At 45.3% G+C, this 15,530-nt stretch overlaps 1 protein-coding gene across 10 annotated transcripts in view; it reads right to left on the bottom strand.

The window, feature by feature from the left end:
• The window catches only part of ATP11B (ATPase phospholipid transporting 11B (putative)), an 88,862-nt gene that overhangs the window by 57,171 nt on the left and 16,161 nt on the right, over positions 1-15,530 (bottom strand). For all 10 annotated transcript variants that reach the window (XR_008330738.1, XR_008330739.1, XM_053390652.1 and 7 more), the window contains exons 2-4: positions 8,667-8,783; positions 6,606-6,695; positions 1,400-1,480 (exon numbers count right to left, since the gene is read on the bottom strand). Coding sequence is in view for 8 of the 10 variants with exons in the window: in XM_053390652.1 (XP_053246627.1) it covers positions 1,400-1,480; positions 6,606-6,695; positions 8,667-8,783 (288 nt within the window). In the remaining 2 variants the exon portion in view is untranslated. The remainder of the gene's footprint in view (positions 1-1,399; positions 1,481-6,605; positions 6,696-8,666; positions 8,784-15,530) is intronic.

Here is a 15,530-nt window from a genome sequence, read left to right as displayed (position 1 = left end):
TAGGGTGCTGCTTCCACTTTAAATTGTGTTCTATGACCAGAAATGTAACTTTTTAGCTGGCTTTGTGATAGTTGAGCTGAGAAAAAAGTGACTTAGGATAGAAGAAGAAGGGGAAAATAAGCAGTATTTTGTATTGTTGATATGCAACTCAAATTCACTCGGGAAGAGGTGACACAGATAACCTCAGAAACTTATTAGAATTTCCATCACAGCACCTGCCTGCAGACATGCTATGACATATGTCCTCTACAAATGGGACAGGTCACGTCCACTAATGGGATAATCTGCTAGGTGTTGCAGTTCAGCTCATGTGGAATCTCTCACTACATTGTCAAATACAGTTAATGCCGCCTTCAAGACACACTCAAGTGATTTTGCCATATTTATGGCCAGCACGTGTATTACAGAAATGCTCCAAAAGAAGACAGAGCTGGTGTGAGAACTCCTGTAGGCATGCCTGGAGAAGGGTCATGAGAGTCTAGAGGAAGCCACAGATGTCTGGTCTTCCCTTAGTTACCACTAACTTGACTGAATGCAAGGCAGTGACAGGCTGTGACAAGGCAATTACAATCGGCCTGGAGACTGGGAAGAACAAAAACAAAAACAAGATGTGTACAGCTTTCAAATACAGCATAGCCTCTCTCAGTACATAAGCTATTGTTATGCAAGAACTTACTCCTCTGGGTAAGTGTGAGGCTGCTGGAAATAAGAATTTATGATGCATACTGACATACAAAGTCCTCGCACAAAAACTGAGGGTGAGTCTGTCACTGCCCACTTAGGGGTGTTGCTATGAGTCACTGACTGCATGGCAGCGAGACAAAAATAACCCTAGGCTGACCTGCTTGATTGGCAACATAAAACATATTTGCTTGTTTTCAGCTAGAAGCTTGAGTCTAGTAGAATGCTGCTCAGATCTCATGAAGGTCCAAACAGATGCAACAGCAGCAGACGTGCCCAGAACTTGGCTGGCCAAGCTCCATTACATACAAACCATCTCCCATTCTATCTCAGATGAACTGACAAATCCATAGAACATGTACGACAAACTCATATCTGGACTCTGCTCCACAACTGTCCATTTCTGCCCAAGATTCTCCACTCACTGGTGTATAGAAATGATGAATTTGACATGTTTCAGGTCAGAATTGTAGGTCACATAAGCCATTCTTGTAGCAAGTGTATCCTCTGCAACATACAGGATTGCACAGGGAGGCATCATGACATCATGTTAAGCACTGCTTTGCAGTGTGATGATGCCACAACACAAGGGAAGCAGCCCTACACATTCTGGAAGACAGGGAAGTAATCTGAACACAGGGAAGTTCTGTTCTGTATTACACAAAGCATGTCCATCTGCCCTAAGCGAGTACCTTCTAAAGCACCTGTGTTTCCTTACCTGCTTTATGGCAGTCACAGTTATTACAAAAAACAATGGCAATCCACTGGTTATTGGACTTGTAGGTGTATCTATCATAAGCTGGAGAGGAAAACAAAGATGAAGACAGCGTCAGCACATGCCACAATAGTACACTGAACAGAGGGCTCTACAAGTCTTAGTTGGGCTTGGTAGCTAGCCAATGTTTGTGGCTGGCATTGACTTTGCCCCATCCCCAACTCTTCTCCTCTACCACATGAACTTTTGGGAATGGTATGCTGGTTCCAAGTGGCTGCAAAGCCTGGTCGAATGTTAGGCATGTACCAATCAAAGTGCAGGGCTCATCCCTGATGTCATGTTGGGCTTTAGAAGCATTTAGGACAACAGCAAGTGGGAATGAAGAAAACATGGTGTCCATCAGTCTAGGCTGAGCACAAGGAGTGGACACAGGTCTGAAAAGTGGCTCCCTAGATTTCCACTCTCAGCACAGAGCTGCTGGGAGAAGGGCACATGTGAAACAAGATTTCAGCATGACTGAGACTGAAGTTGCACAATGCCTAGCAATGTACCTTAATCCTAACTAACAGGTTCCCTTTGCTCTTATTGCAAAATAGGCAATCACAATTTACCCTATTACCACTGTTGCGCTAACTGCAGCAGAAAATATCAACAAACTCTGCTTTTACTGCTTTCATGCTGGAAAGAAAACGCCATCTTGCAGGATATGCTGCATGTGTTCAGGAAAATAAATGAACGGAACAGCAATTATTCAGAAACTAACATTAATCCAAGAGACTTCCTACCTCTAAGGAGGATTTAACACATCTCTAGGAAGCTAGAATAAGAGATTTTATGCAAACATTCATGAAGGAATTTCAAGGATTAGCATCCTATATAGCCAATCTTTATTGAAAAACAGTTTAGGGCAACGTAGTGACATGTCATCCACTTTGAACACTTAAGTTTCACTTAAAGGAGCCAATATGCGGGACCGCCTCTCCTGGTATGTCCCACAGAGGAACTTACGATCTTCGAACAAAAACATCTTGGAGGTCCCAGGCCACAGAGAGGTTAGGCTGGCCTCAACCAGAGCCAGAGCTTTTTCGGCTGTGGCCCCGATCTGGTGGAATGCTCTGCCACAGGAGATTAGGGCCCTGCAGGACTTGACATCTTTCCGCAGGGCCTGCAAGACAGAGCTGTTCCGCCAAGCTTTTAGCCAGGGCACAGCCTGACTCCCTCCTTTGGCAATCTTCACAGAACTCTACCCAATGGTTGCCATCAACCATTTGATTTGAAGTAATTTTTTAATGAAATGATTTTAAAATCTTGTCTTGTTGTTGTTAGCCGCCCTGAGCCCGGCTTCGGCTGGGGAGGGCGGGATATAAATAAAAAAATATTAGTAGTAGTAGTAGTAGTAGTAGTAGTGGTAGTAGTAGTAGTCCAAATTGCTTTGTTTGTAGAGAACCTAGTTTTAAGGCTTGCCTACTTATTAGGTATCAGTTTGCAGCTAAGTACCAGTTGGTATTTGTTTTGACAACAAGCTTAGCCACACTTTCATGCAGCGGCATGGGAGGTGCTGTCTTGTGGTCAATCTAAACCATCTGGAAGACTGTGTGGTGCATGCAGCAGATAACGTGAGCAAGTAACCACGCAGTGGCACCAGTTAAGTTCTTTCCCACCCACTCACTGAGGCAAATAGCATCAACCAATTCAAGCATACACCTAAGGAATATGGCATTGAACAAGAGGTGAGCAAAACCCTGTGTAGGAGAGAATACCGGGAACACAGAAACAGGGCTCACACAGCACAGATTTGACTAATGGCTTGTAGCTTCTTACAATCCCAGGTGCCGGCGCTAACCACAATAAGAACAGCACCACAAACATGTGGGAAAGGATATCTTTGAAACTGCTGGCTAGCAATGCATTTATCAGGACATGTTGTTTCCAACTCTACACCAAGAGTCCTAGATTCTGCGCTCCTGAGTTACAAATTCATTTACATCCATTTTGCATGCTCCAAAGGCACCTTTTCCAGCATCCTTTATGTTCTGTAAGGACTTGTATTTTTTAAATTTGTAAGTAGCATTTGACATCAAAAGACATCTAAGGCATCTCTAATGAAAACAAAGGCTATACCAACAGCCAGGTTGAAAGAGTCTGGGCTGCAGATTCCACTATGCATGGTAAGCCATGAAACCTGTATGCTATCTTTGTTGTTGTTGTTGTTTAGTCGTTTAGTCGTGTCCGACTCTTCGTGACCCCATGGACCAGAGAACGCCAGGCACCTCTGTCCTCCACTGCCTCCCGCAGTTTGGTCAAACTCATGCTGGTAACCTCGAAAACACTATCCAACCATCTCGTCCTCTGTCGCCCCCTTCTCCTTGTGCCCTCCATCTTTCCCAACATCAGGGTCTTCTCCAGGGAGTCTTCTCTTCTCATGAGGTGGCCAAAGTACTGGAGCCTCAGCTTCACAATCTGTCCTTCCAGTGAGCACTCAGGGCTGATTTCCTTCAGAATGGAGAGGTTTGATCTTATTGCAGTCCATGGGACTCTCAAGAGTCTCCTCCAGCACCATAATTCAAAAGCATCAATTCTTCAGCGATCAGCCTTCTTTATGGTCCATCTATCTAAAGCTCTACAAAGAGTGAAATGTTTCCAGTTCTCATAAACTGCAGCCGGTATGTCCAGTAATCAGGGATGGGAGCTGTAGTCCTGCAACATGTGGAAAGCCACACAGTCTGCCTTTTCCAAGTTTAGCATCATGCATGAATGTGGCCTATGGGACTTCACTTTTGCAACCATGAAGTCAGTCAGTAGTCTACTGGAATGAGGTACAATCGTTTGAAGAGCATTTAGGTCGGTCTTTTGTTTCCTGGGTTTTGTTTGTTAACTGTATGCTAGATGGCTTCTTGCTTTGTTTTGTGTTTTCATTGTAAATCCAGTCTGAGCTCCTTTGTGGAAGAGGTATATAAAAAATGAAATATGCTAGTTCAATCCAATTTCATTGGGGGGGGGGTGAGGAGTGTGTGTGTGTGTGTGTGTGTGTATGCATGCACTGAAATCCGTTAATATTATCCCAGTACTGATTCTAACCTTATTTGCAAACAGAACAAGTGTTGCAAATTAAATTGCATTTTTCAATTTGTCTCCCTGACAGAAATTGAAAGCATTCAAGTACCAACTAGGAAATACACCGGTACAGGAAAGTGAGACAAATGAGCCAAAGTAGTTCATATTGACAATGCAGTTCAATAGAACTTGCTGCTCAAACATTAACATTTGTGTGTTTTCTTATGAACCAGCTTTTCCTGGATGTCAGGATTCCTTTCTTTCTCAGATCTATTTTTAGAGGGGGAAAAGGCTTCAACAGAACTTGTGAAATAAGCTGTAAAAAGTGTAAAGGAAAGCCTGTTCCCAATGACTCACAACTAGATGACATCACTATATGCCAACCTGCACAGACTACTCAGAAGAGAGAAAAGAACCTTTATACAGGTTTATTGAGAACCTGATTTTCCAGGTGCTTTTAGAGGTTTCATGGTTTCCCGCCCTCTTTGCCCTCACTTTTTAAAAATTTATTAAATGGCTACAAATGGATTTTTAATGTACTATTTTTATGCAGAAATCCCAGCGAATATTCTGAAATCACCCAGTATAGAAGTGACCAATGATACAAAATGAAACAAACAAATGAAACCAAACCAAGCCCAGTTTGCAAAGGGAGTGTGCATGTGCACAATATGGAACCAAAGGTTGTGTCAACACTTGTGTCCTGTTGTCAGGGGCCAGTTACTGCTACCACACAGCTCACGCTGCACTGAATCCAACAGGCTGGTCCTAGTTGTTCCTGGTCATGACACATCAAGGGGACATGTTTAGTGCCAGGCTGAAGCTTAAGAGCCCATGCCAGGAGGCAGTACTTTTGTTAAGACCCTCCTACCACAGCTGGGGCAAGGAAGCATGTCTAATACCTTTAGAAAGGGTTGCCTTGTCATGGACTGCAAAGTTCTGTCATGACCCAATATTACAAGTAGAGGAAAGGTGCATTAGACCAAAGGTAGAAGGGGTGGGTTGAGGTTTAAACTGCACATTTATTATCTATCACTGAGAGACATCAAGGTTGTGAAGGAACACTTCAGTAATGCTCTCTTAGGAAATTATGCTCTCTCATATACATTTCTAGAAGGATGCTTTATGACTTTGCAGTCTAAAGTGCGTTTTGAAATTACTTAGCAGTTTTGGACAATATTCAAACTTTAGGTTGCCTGATAGGTATTGCACCTGTTATTACAAAGCAATTTAGAGGCATTTTAATACTCTGCTACAGCACTGCAGCAAAACAGACAATATAACGCCAAGCACAGCCAGCCCAAAGGCCAGCTCAACCGAGTAAGAGGGCTGATCAGATCGCCAGGGAGAAATCTACCCTGCCATCTGACTGGTTATTAAATAAATAGCAGAGGAGAAAGCGATTATTTAACTCTCAAGCTCTCCTTCATATGTTATAGGGGATGCTCCTTATTGACAGGGGTTTGAGAAACTCCCTATCAGATTACCAAAACAAGCAAAAAGGATGTCTTTTCTTATTTTGACAGTGATGGGAATACATGTCACCATGCATTTATGCTCCAAAGCTGATGCCTGAGAATTCTAACTTTCCTGAATTCATTTCTATTCATGGTAGGTGGGTAGTGAGAATATGCAAAGTGTATCACATCAAGCAAGTTACCTGGTCATTTTCTGCCTTAGCAAGAAATGAATAGAGATGACCTCTCCCACTCCCACTTCAGAGCAAATCCATTACTATTGACTATCTCGCTCTTACCAGCAACATTTGACTATAAATTTATTTCAGAGTTTTAACTCTTCCTTCTAAATTATTCAGGTAGGTAGCCGTGTTGGTCCTACGCAGTTGGTCTCTAAGGTACTACTGGACAATTTTTTTATTCTAAATTATTGTATTAAAAATCAAATTCACTGGAAACCAACCCCTCATATTTGCAAAATGTCAAGGCTTAATTCTATGCATTAAGAGTCACTAAACCAAACCCTCATACACTAGCATCCTTATATTCAACAATAAACAACCATAACAATCAATTCCCATATGCAAGAGTACACATCTGTTATATATCCTAAAGCAATGCTAGATTACCCAATCACTTAGAAGCCTATAAATCACTTAAAGCTTATTTTGGTATTAAGCGGAATATAAATGACTTACCTGAACCAAAAATATAATAAGAAAATAAAAGTTGGCTACCCTTCTGAACTGCTCAAATAAATTTTTGGGAACAAAATTCCATACAGTATACTGTAAGAGAGAAAAAATATCAACAGTTACAAGCAGCATCACAAGCCACACTGCAGAAGAGAAAACAATTTTCAGCTTTAAATATTAGGGAGTTTCCCCAAGAAATTTATTAAGTGGATCTAAAATAAGATAACCCTCTTCCCAAAATCTAATTTCAAAAAATTTGTTACCATTAGTTTAACACCACACCAAGGAAAAGACTTTAGAGAAAGCAATAAGCGACTGAAAAACTTGTTTTCCAAGTTCAGCTTTTGACCACCTAAAATCTGGCAGAGGGATGGCAACCTCCAGTCCAGAGACCTAATTTGGCCTGGTTTGGATTCTACTTTGGACCATAAAATCATTTCCCCCTAATCACAGTCACCTCCCCCACACTTGACATCACATGTGATGCGTCTTATACATGGAAAAATACGGTGGATTATATTATACCTAATAAAGGATTTACATTTTCCTGAACTTACACCAATGCATTATAAATGCACTTTTCCCCACAAAGTGGCCATAAAATTATTTGACCTCTCTGACTTATGTATTCAAAGTCAGAGAGGTCAAATAATTTTATGGCCATTTTGTGGGAAACTTTGTAGTCACTTTGATTGTTTATATGTTTAACGAAGTCAAACTGGACTGGATAAAATGTCTTTCCTTTCTTTTTTTTACAATCCTCTATAGGATCGAACTTTTGGGGTTAGCTTTTAAGACATGGCCAGCTACCAGACTTTGTCATACCAAGTTTACATCGTGGCTTTTCCCTAATATTTCCAAATGCATGTGATGGACAGTCTTGCTGTAATCTGTAAATAACCAGTTAATTCTCCCCCCCCCCTTACAAAACACATATACACAATATAATACACAGAGTGGGAACTGGAGATACTACATCTCCAGTACTTCGGAGAAAATGATGGTGGGGTGGAAGGCAATTTAATAGGCATAAGGTGCCAACAGAAAATGTTTTTAAGCATTGCTTGCTTTCCTTGCATTGACACAGAATGCATTGACTTCTTACTCCATAATTTTGTCCATGCAGCATTGCCTATTGTAACTATTGCCTATTTGCCTATTGCAAAGCATAAGGTCCCATTTCCCAACATTCTTTTAGCGTTTGCAGTGTTCTCATTTCTAAAAAGTTATCTAAAGGAATAAACTGACAGCGAGTTTTAGAAACCTGCCCTGTAGAATCTACGGTTGCCGCCAGCACCATTCATTCAAATTCACTCAGTTTCACCAAAATATTGTGCTAATAGTCATTCATACTCTGCTATTCTTTTTCAGCATCCACTGTCATGTCATCTGGCCAGCACTGGGGGGAGTTTAACTTCTTATTCTTTTATGGAATACAGACACGATCCCTAACAAATTCTCTTTTAAGCAGTGAGCAGAAAATCAGTGTACTGACCAAGAATAGGCAGTTTGGGGAATATACTGGACTTTGGTTTAATGGATTAATTGGAAAGGTCAATCATACATCAAGTATTAATTTTAAAGAAGCCCCGATCTCTATGTGAGTCACGGGATTGCTTTGTAAACATTTCCTACTTAACGAAATCATCCTCACACCCTAGATGTGCTGGTGCATGTCAAACCATGCCCCAAAACTCAGAATTAGGACCAACCCAATGATTTTCTTGTACATGTTGCAAATGGAGACGTCAATACATATCCAGCAGGTGGATCAACGGTTTTGCATTATTTGATAATGCTGTAACAGCAGTTGTTTTAGACTTTACAGGAAAACAAGGCATTCAGAAGTTAAGTGTGCTACAATCAATGTGAAAATACACTAATATGTAGGTACATACTATTGCTGGTATGAAATCTGAGCTTTTGGACATATGTTTTTTAGTTCGGCTGCTGGTTGGTTATTTTTTTGTATTCTGACATGACCTGAATAGACAAAATCAAAACCTACCTTTATCCAGCATGCTGGACAAAGCAAAAATTTAGGTAGGTAAAGGTTCCCCTTACCTTAGAGGAGATTATTCTGTTTTCTGCAAACTTCTGAGGAACATAATGACCATGCTGAGGAAAACGATTGGCTATATAAATAGTTCGGTTATCACTCTGATGTGGTGGGTCAAAACCCTGAAAGAAGAAAAGTGATTCCACTTATATCCACAAATAATTTCTACAGTGTTTACAATATGTGATATCAAGTAAGTCTTGATTTTATCCTCAGAAGATAGTGGGTGGTACTCAGCTAAGTTTTACTCAGAGTAGATCCATTGAAATTAATGATCCTAACTATGTTATGGCACTATCTTCAATAGAGCTACTCTAATACCACCAAATAACTCCTTGCCCAAGGGCAACCAGTAGACCTCAGTGATAAGCATGCACTGAAACTAGCATTCAACATCTAACCCAAAGATTATGTTTACTGCTATAGAAATCCCCAACAGTTTAAACAATTAATTTCCACAATTAAAAAACTCTGCTGAATTCAACATATGGTAGAAAGAAGGAACATCTGCTATTCATTCCTGAAATGCTCTTTAATATAATTTAAATACATTGATTAATGGTATTATTTTAACCTTTGTAGTGTTTCCCAAGAGTTTTGGACAAGAGCCATGAAAACAAGTATGAATTTAGGCAGTTGTCAAAAAGTATACAAGTTTCAGAAGAAATTAGCACCTGCAGGCAGTGCAAGTTAAGGAAAAATTACTGGTTTTCTGCCAGAGCACATAAAAAGCAGGAACTGGGGTGATGGTGCAGAATGAATACAACAAAGCGAAGTGGAAACAGATACCAAAAGGCAGAAGACATTTGTACAGAAAGTACAAATGGCAGACGAAGGTGATAGACTACATGGGACTGGCAGAAATGACTGGCAGAATCCGAGACCAGGGAGAAGAGTCAGTGGAAGAAGATTGGAAGAAATTTAAAGACTATCTATAATAATAATAATAATAATAATTTATTATTTGTACCCCGCCCATCTGGCTGGGTTTCCCCAGCCACTCTGGGCGGCTTCCATAGAAACCAAAAATACACTAAAATATCACAGATTAAAAACTTCCCTGAACAGGGCTGCCTTAAGATGCCTTCTGAATGTCAGGTAGTTATTTATCGCTTTGACATCTGATGGGAGGGCGTTCCACAGGGCAGGCGCCACTACCGAGAAGGCCCTCTGCCTGGTTCCCTGTAGCTTTGCTTCTCGCAATGAGGGAACCGCCAGAAGGCCCTCGGCGCTGGACCTCAGCGTCCGGGCAGAACGATGGGGGTGGAGACGCTCCTTCAGGTATACTGGGCCGAGGCCATTTAGGGCTTTAAAGGTCAACACCAGCACTTTGAATTGTGCTCGGAAACGTACTGGGAGCCAATGTAGGTCTTTCAAGACCGGTGTTATATGGTCTCGGCGGCCGCCCCCAGTCACCAGTCTAGCTGCCGCATTCTGGATTAGTTGTAGTTTCCGAGTCACCTTCAAAGGTAGCCCCACGTAGAGCGCATTGCAGTAGTCCAAGCGGGAGATAACCAGAGCATGCACCACTCTGGCGAGACAGTCCGCGGGCAGGTAGGGTCTCAGCCTGCGTACCAGGTGGAGTTGGTAGACAGCTGCCCTGGACACAGAATTGACCTGCGCCTCCATGGACAGCTGTGAGTCCAAAATGACTCCCAGGCTGCGCACCTGGTCCTTCAGGGGCACAGTTACCCCATTCAGGACCAGGGAGTCCTCCACACCAGCCCGCCCCCTGTCCCCCAAAAACAGTACTTCTGTCTTGTCAGGATTCAACCTCAATCCATTAGCCGCCATCCATCCTCCAACTGCCTCCAGGCACTCACACAGGACCTTCACCGCCTTCACTGGTTCTGATTTGAAAGAGAGGTAGAGCTGGGTATCATCTGCATATTGATGGACACCCAGTCCAAACCCCCTGATGATCTCTCCCAGTGGCTTCATATAGATGTTAAAAAGCATGGGGGAGAGGACGGAACCCTGAGGCACCCCGCAAGTGAGGGCCCAGGGGTCTGAACACTCATCCCCCACCACCACTTTCTGAACACGGCCCAGGAGGAAGGAGCGAAACCACTGCATAACAGTGCCCCCAGCTCCCAGCCCCTCTAGACGGTCCAGAAGGATGTTATGGTCGATTGTATCAAAGGCCGCTGAGAGATCCAGCAGAACCAGGAAACAACTCTCACCTTTGTCCCTAGCTCGCCGGAGATCATCAACCAGCGCGACCAAGGCAGTTTCAGTCCCATGATGAGGCCTGAATCCTGATTGGAAGGGATCCAAATGGTCCGCATCCTCCAGGCGTGCCTGGAGTTGTTCAGCAACCACGCGCTCAATCACCTTGCCCAAGAATGGAAGATTTGAGACTGGGCGATAGTTGGCCATACTGGCCGGGTCTAAAGATGGTTTTTTAAGAAGCGGTTTAATGACCGCTTCTTTCAGCGGATCTGGGAATGTTCCCTCACAGAGGGAAGCATTCACCACCCCGCAGAGCCCATCGCCCAGCCCTTCCCGGCTTGCTTTTATTAGCCAGGATGGGCAAGGATCAAGGAGACAGGTGGTTGGTTTCACGCGTCCAAGCAGCCTGTCCACATCCTCGGGGGTAACGGATTGAAATTGATTCCATGCAACTTGACCAGACAGAGCTCTAGCACTCTCCCGCCCCAGCCCTGCTCCCACGGTGGTGTCTAGCTCCTTCCGAATATGAGTGATTTTATCTGCAAAAAACTTTGCAAAATCGTTGCAGGAGATCTTGGGGTCTTTACAAGGCCCCGGTGGTAAAGGTGGTTCCGTTAAATTGCGAACCACCTGAAAGAGTCTCCTGCTACTATTTTCTGCAGATGCAATAGAGGCGGTGAAGAAAGTCTTCTTCGCCGTCGCTATCGCCACTTGGTAGGCTCGAAGTTGAGCTCTAACCTGTGTCCGGTCAGATTCGGAGTGAGTTTTTTGCCACCGACGCTCTAGCCGTCTCAGCGATTGTTTCATCGCCCTCAGCTCCGAAGAAAACCACGGGGCTGTCCGGGCTCCATGCAATCGGAGAGGGCGCTTCGGAGCCAGACAGTCGATAGCCCTGGTTAACTCCGCATTCCAGCGGGCCACCAGGGAATCAGCTGAAAGGCCATCAACATGGGATAAAGCATCCCCTACCACTCTCTGGAAACCATCTGGATCCATTAAGTGGCGGGGGCGGACCATCCGAATTGGTCCCACCTCCCTGCAGAGGGGAAGGGTCGCGGAGAAGTCCAGTTGCACCAGGAAGTGATCTGACCATGGCACTTCTTTTGTTTCACTTTTACTTAGTGTCAGATCACCCACGTCACTAGAGGTGAACACCAGGTCTAAGGCATGTCCATGACTATGAGTTGGGCCAAACTTATTCAGGGACAGCCCCATGGAGGCCATGCTTTCCACGAAGTCCCGAGCGGCCCCTTGTAAGGTCGTGTCGGCATGGATGTTAAAATCCCCTAGGACAACCAAACTAGGTGTCTCCAGGAGAAAATCCGCCACGACCTGAAGCAGCTCAGACAGGGAATCCTTGGTGCAGCGGGGAGGTCGGTACACCAAAAGGAATCCTGTACTGCCCCTATTGCCCAACTTCCAGAACATGCACTCAGAAAACTGGATCTTCCCAGTAGGACGCCTGGTGCAAGCTAGGGACTTCCTAAAAATCACTGCAACCCCCCCTCCCCGCCCACATGACCTGGGTTGCTGTGTGTAAGAGAAACCTGGTGGGCAAGCAGCGGCAAGGACAGGCCCATCTGCTTCCTCCAACCAGGTCTCCGTCACACATGCCAGGTCAAATCCTCCATCCACAATCAGGTCGTGGATGGCAGTGGTTTTATTCATCATTGACCTGGCATTACACAGCAACACCTTCAGGTCATGTAGGTTTCCCCTGTTGATTCCAGTATCCATCCGGTCAAGGCCAGACCCGGAGGCAGGGATAGTCTTCAGACAACGACTAAACCTGCCTCCTCGGTAATGACATGATCTGGTCTTAGCGTAACTCCGCCTCCTGCCCATGATCACCGAGATCGGATGTCCCAGTGCTTCCCCCCCTATGGAACTTGTCCCAGCCATCGTGTTGGCTGGGGCCCCACTCCCAGGCAGCCCTGATCCCGCCCCTTAAAAACAAAACGCAAACTATACAGAACCAATAAAACAACAACAACAAAAAAGAACAGAACAATTATACTAAAATTAATCCCCAACCAAATATCCATCCCACCCACCCCCAACAAAGGAAAAAAGGAAAAAAAAGAAATAAAAATTTAAATTGCCACCGACTGCTTGAGGACATTTTAAAGCACATTAACCACCTGGAACAGGGAAGCAATGGCAGAACACTTCCCACCCTTCCCAAAAAGTTTGTTCCAAAAAGGGCCTGGGCCACGCCCCCTGGGCCAGTTGGAAAAGGCCCTGGAAGGGAGCAGGCCCTGCAGTCCTCACCCAGCCGATGGTCCGAGGCTTCCCCGCAGCAGGAGTCCCTTTATAGCTGGGAGAGAGGGCCTGGGCCACGCCCCCTGGGCCAGTTGGAAAAGGCCCTGGAATGGAGCAGGCCCTGCAGTCCTCACCCAGCCGATGGTCCGAGGCCTCACTGCAGCAGGAGTCCCTTTATAGCTGGGAGAGAGGGCCTGGGCCACGCCCCCTGGGCCAGTTGGAAAAAGCCCTGGAAGGGAGCAGGCCCTGCAGTCCTCACCCAGCCGATGGTCCGAGGCCTCACTGCAGCAGGAGTCCCTTTATAGCTGGGAGAGAGGGCCTGGGCCACGCCCCCTGGGCCAGTTGGAAAAGGCCCTGGAAGGGAGCAGGCCCTGCAGTCCTCACCCAGCCGATGGTCCGAGGCCTCACTGCAGCAGGAGTCCCTTTATAGCTGGGAGAGAGGGCCTGGGCCACGCCCCCTGGGCCAGTTGGAAAAAGCCCTGGAAGGGAGCAGGCCCTGCAGTCCTCACCCAGCCGATGGTCCGAGGCCTCACTGCAGCAGGAGTCCCTTTATAGCTGGGAGAGAGGGCCTGGGCCACGCCCCCTGGGCCAGTTGGAAAAGGCCCTGGAAGGGAGCAGGCCCTGCAGTCCTCACCCAGCCGATGGTCCGAGGCTTCCCCGCAGCAGGAGTCCCTTTATAGCTGGGAGAGAGGGCCTGGGCCACGCCCCCTGGGCCAGTTGGAAAAGGCCCTGGAATGGAGCAGGCCCTGCAGTCCTCACCCAGCCGATGGTCCGAGGCCTCACCGCAGCAGGAGTCCCTTTATAGCTGGGAGAGAGGGCCTGGGCCACGCCCCCTGGGCCAGTTGGAAAAGGCCCTGGAATGGAGCAGGCCCTGCAGTCCTCACCCAGCCGATGGTCCGAGGCCTCACTGCAGCAGGAGTCCCTTTATAGCTGGGAGAGAGGGCCTGGGCCACGCCCCCTGGGCCAGTTGGAAAAGGCCCTGGAATGGAGCAGGCCCTGCAGTCCTCACCCAGCCGATGGTCCGAGGCTTCCCCGCAGCAGGAGTCCCTTTATAGCTGGGAGAGAGGGCCTGGGCCACGCCCCCTGGGCCAGTTGGAAAAGGCCCTGGAAGGGAGCAGGCCCTGCAGTCCTCACCCAGCCGATATTTTACAGAAATATTGTAAAATTAATGAATGTTAGAATGATGTTGGATAGAAATTAAGTGATTTCCAGCTGTAATGCTTTAAGAGAATGTGAAAAAAGGGATATAAATAGGTAAAAATTTAATGGTAAGGATTTGCTGAACCAACAATTTGAAGTGGAATACAAAAAAGGGAGGTATGAGGAGGTCCGGGAAACAAGCTAAAGGAAAATAAGCAATGGAAACTTTGTGTGTTTTTAACTATTTTTATTTTGTTTTTGTTTTTTCATTTTTATTGTAATACTTTAAAAAATCTTAATAAATATCTTATAAAAAGAAAAAAGAAAGTAGAAAGTGAGGTTGTAGATCCTAAAAGTAGCAAGTGAGGTGGCAAAAGGTTTGATACAGAGCAAAACCCACAAGAGTTAGTCACCAGATACGAGACCCACACATCCCGTTGCCCGGATTTCACACAGTGAGAAGTGGGGGAAGGAAGGAGGGAGGGAGGGAGGGAGAGATAGAAAAAGAAAGACGGCAGGAGAAGAAGAGCACCCCACCCTTTGCCTGTCCCAGCGATTGTTCACGAACGCAAAACTAAGCACGTATCTCCTCACCCTACAGAGAGAAAGGAAATACAGGCACTTGGCCAGCTAACTTCCACTGCCTCCTCAAAATGACCATGCGGCAGAACTAGCTACTGACCAGGGGTGTGAAGACTACCTCCTCCTCTTCCCCAACTCCTCTGACTTGTACAGAGAAACCTGTGGGACTGGCATCTCATTTAGCTGGAATACACTCTCAAGTGGCAAGAGTCAGAGAATTTAGGGCAGGCACAGGCAAACTCGGCCCTCCAGATGTTTTGGGACTACAATTCCCATCATCCCTGACCACTGGTCCTGTTAGCATCTGGCCATTAAACAAAATTTCCTCTAATGGTTCATTCCATTCCCTAGTAAGCATTATAAAGCCAGAACGCCAAAACAGAGCAAGAAAACTCATCAATACAGAGAATAGAAAAAAACTACTTGCAATCAAAATGACGTATAAAGAACAATAAGTAGAGCAACATGTGCAACTGAAGGTCAATAGAGAATTAAAACCATCTGACCCAAAAGATAAATATGTGTGGTGCCAAACTATGGTCAGGGTCCAAAAAGTGATTTTGTGGCATGACCAATGAATTGACTGTGACCAGTAGCTTTCTTTTTAACAAAATTCTGAGATTTTTATATATTAAAAGCAGTTTAAAGCCTTTATAAACAATAAACACTCTTTTAAAACTCCCCTGGGTTTCAAAGATGTTTGTTACGGGGCA

This window comes from Podarcis raffonei, chromosome 5 (assembly GCF_027172205.1).
Source record: "Podarcis raffonei isolate rPodRaf1 chromosome 5, rPodRaf1.pri, whole genome shotgun sequence".
In the NCBI taxonomy this organism is placed as follows: Eukaryota; Metazoa; Chordata; class Lepidosauria; order Squamata; family Lacertidae; genus Podarcis; species Podarcis raffonei.
Note: the sequence above shows the minus strand (reverse complement) of the source record. Positions and strands in the feature narration are given on the sequence as shown.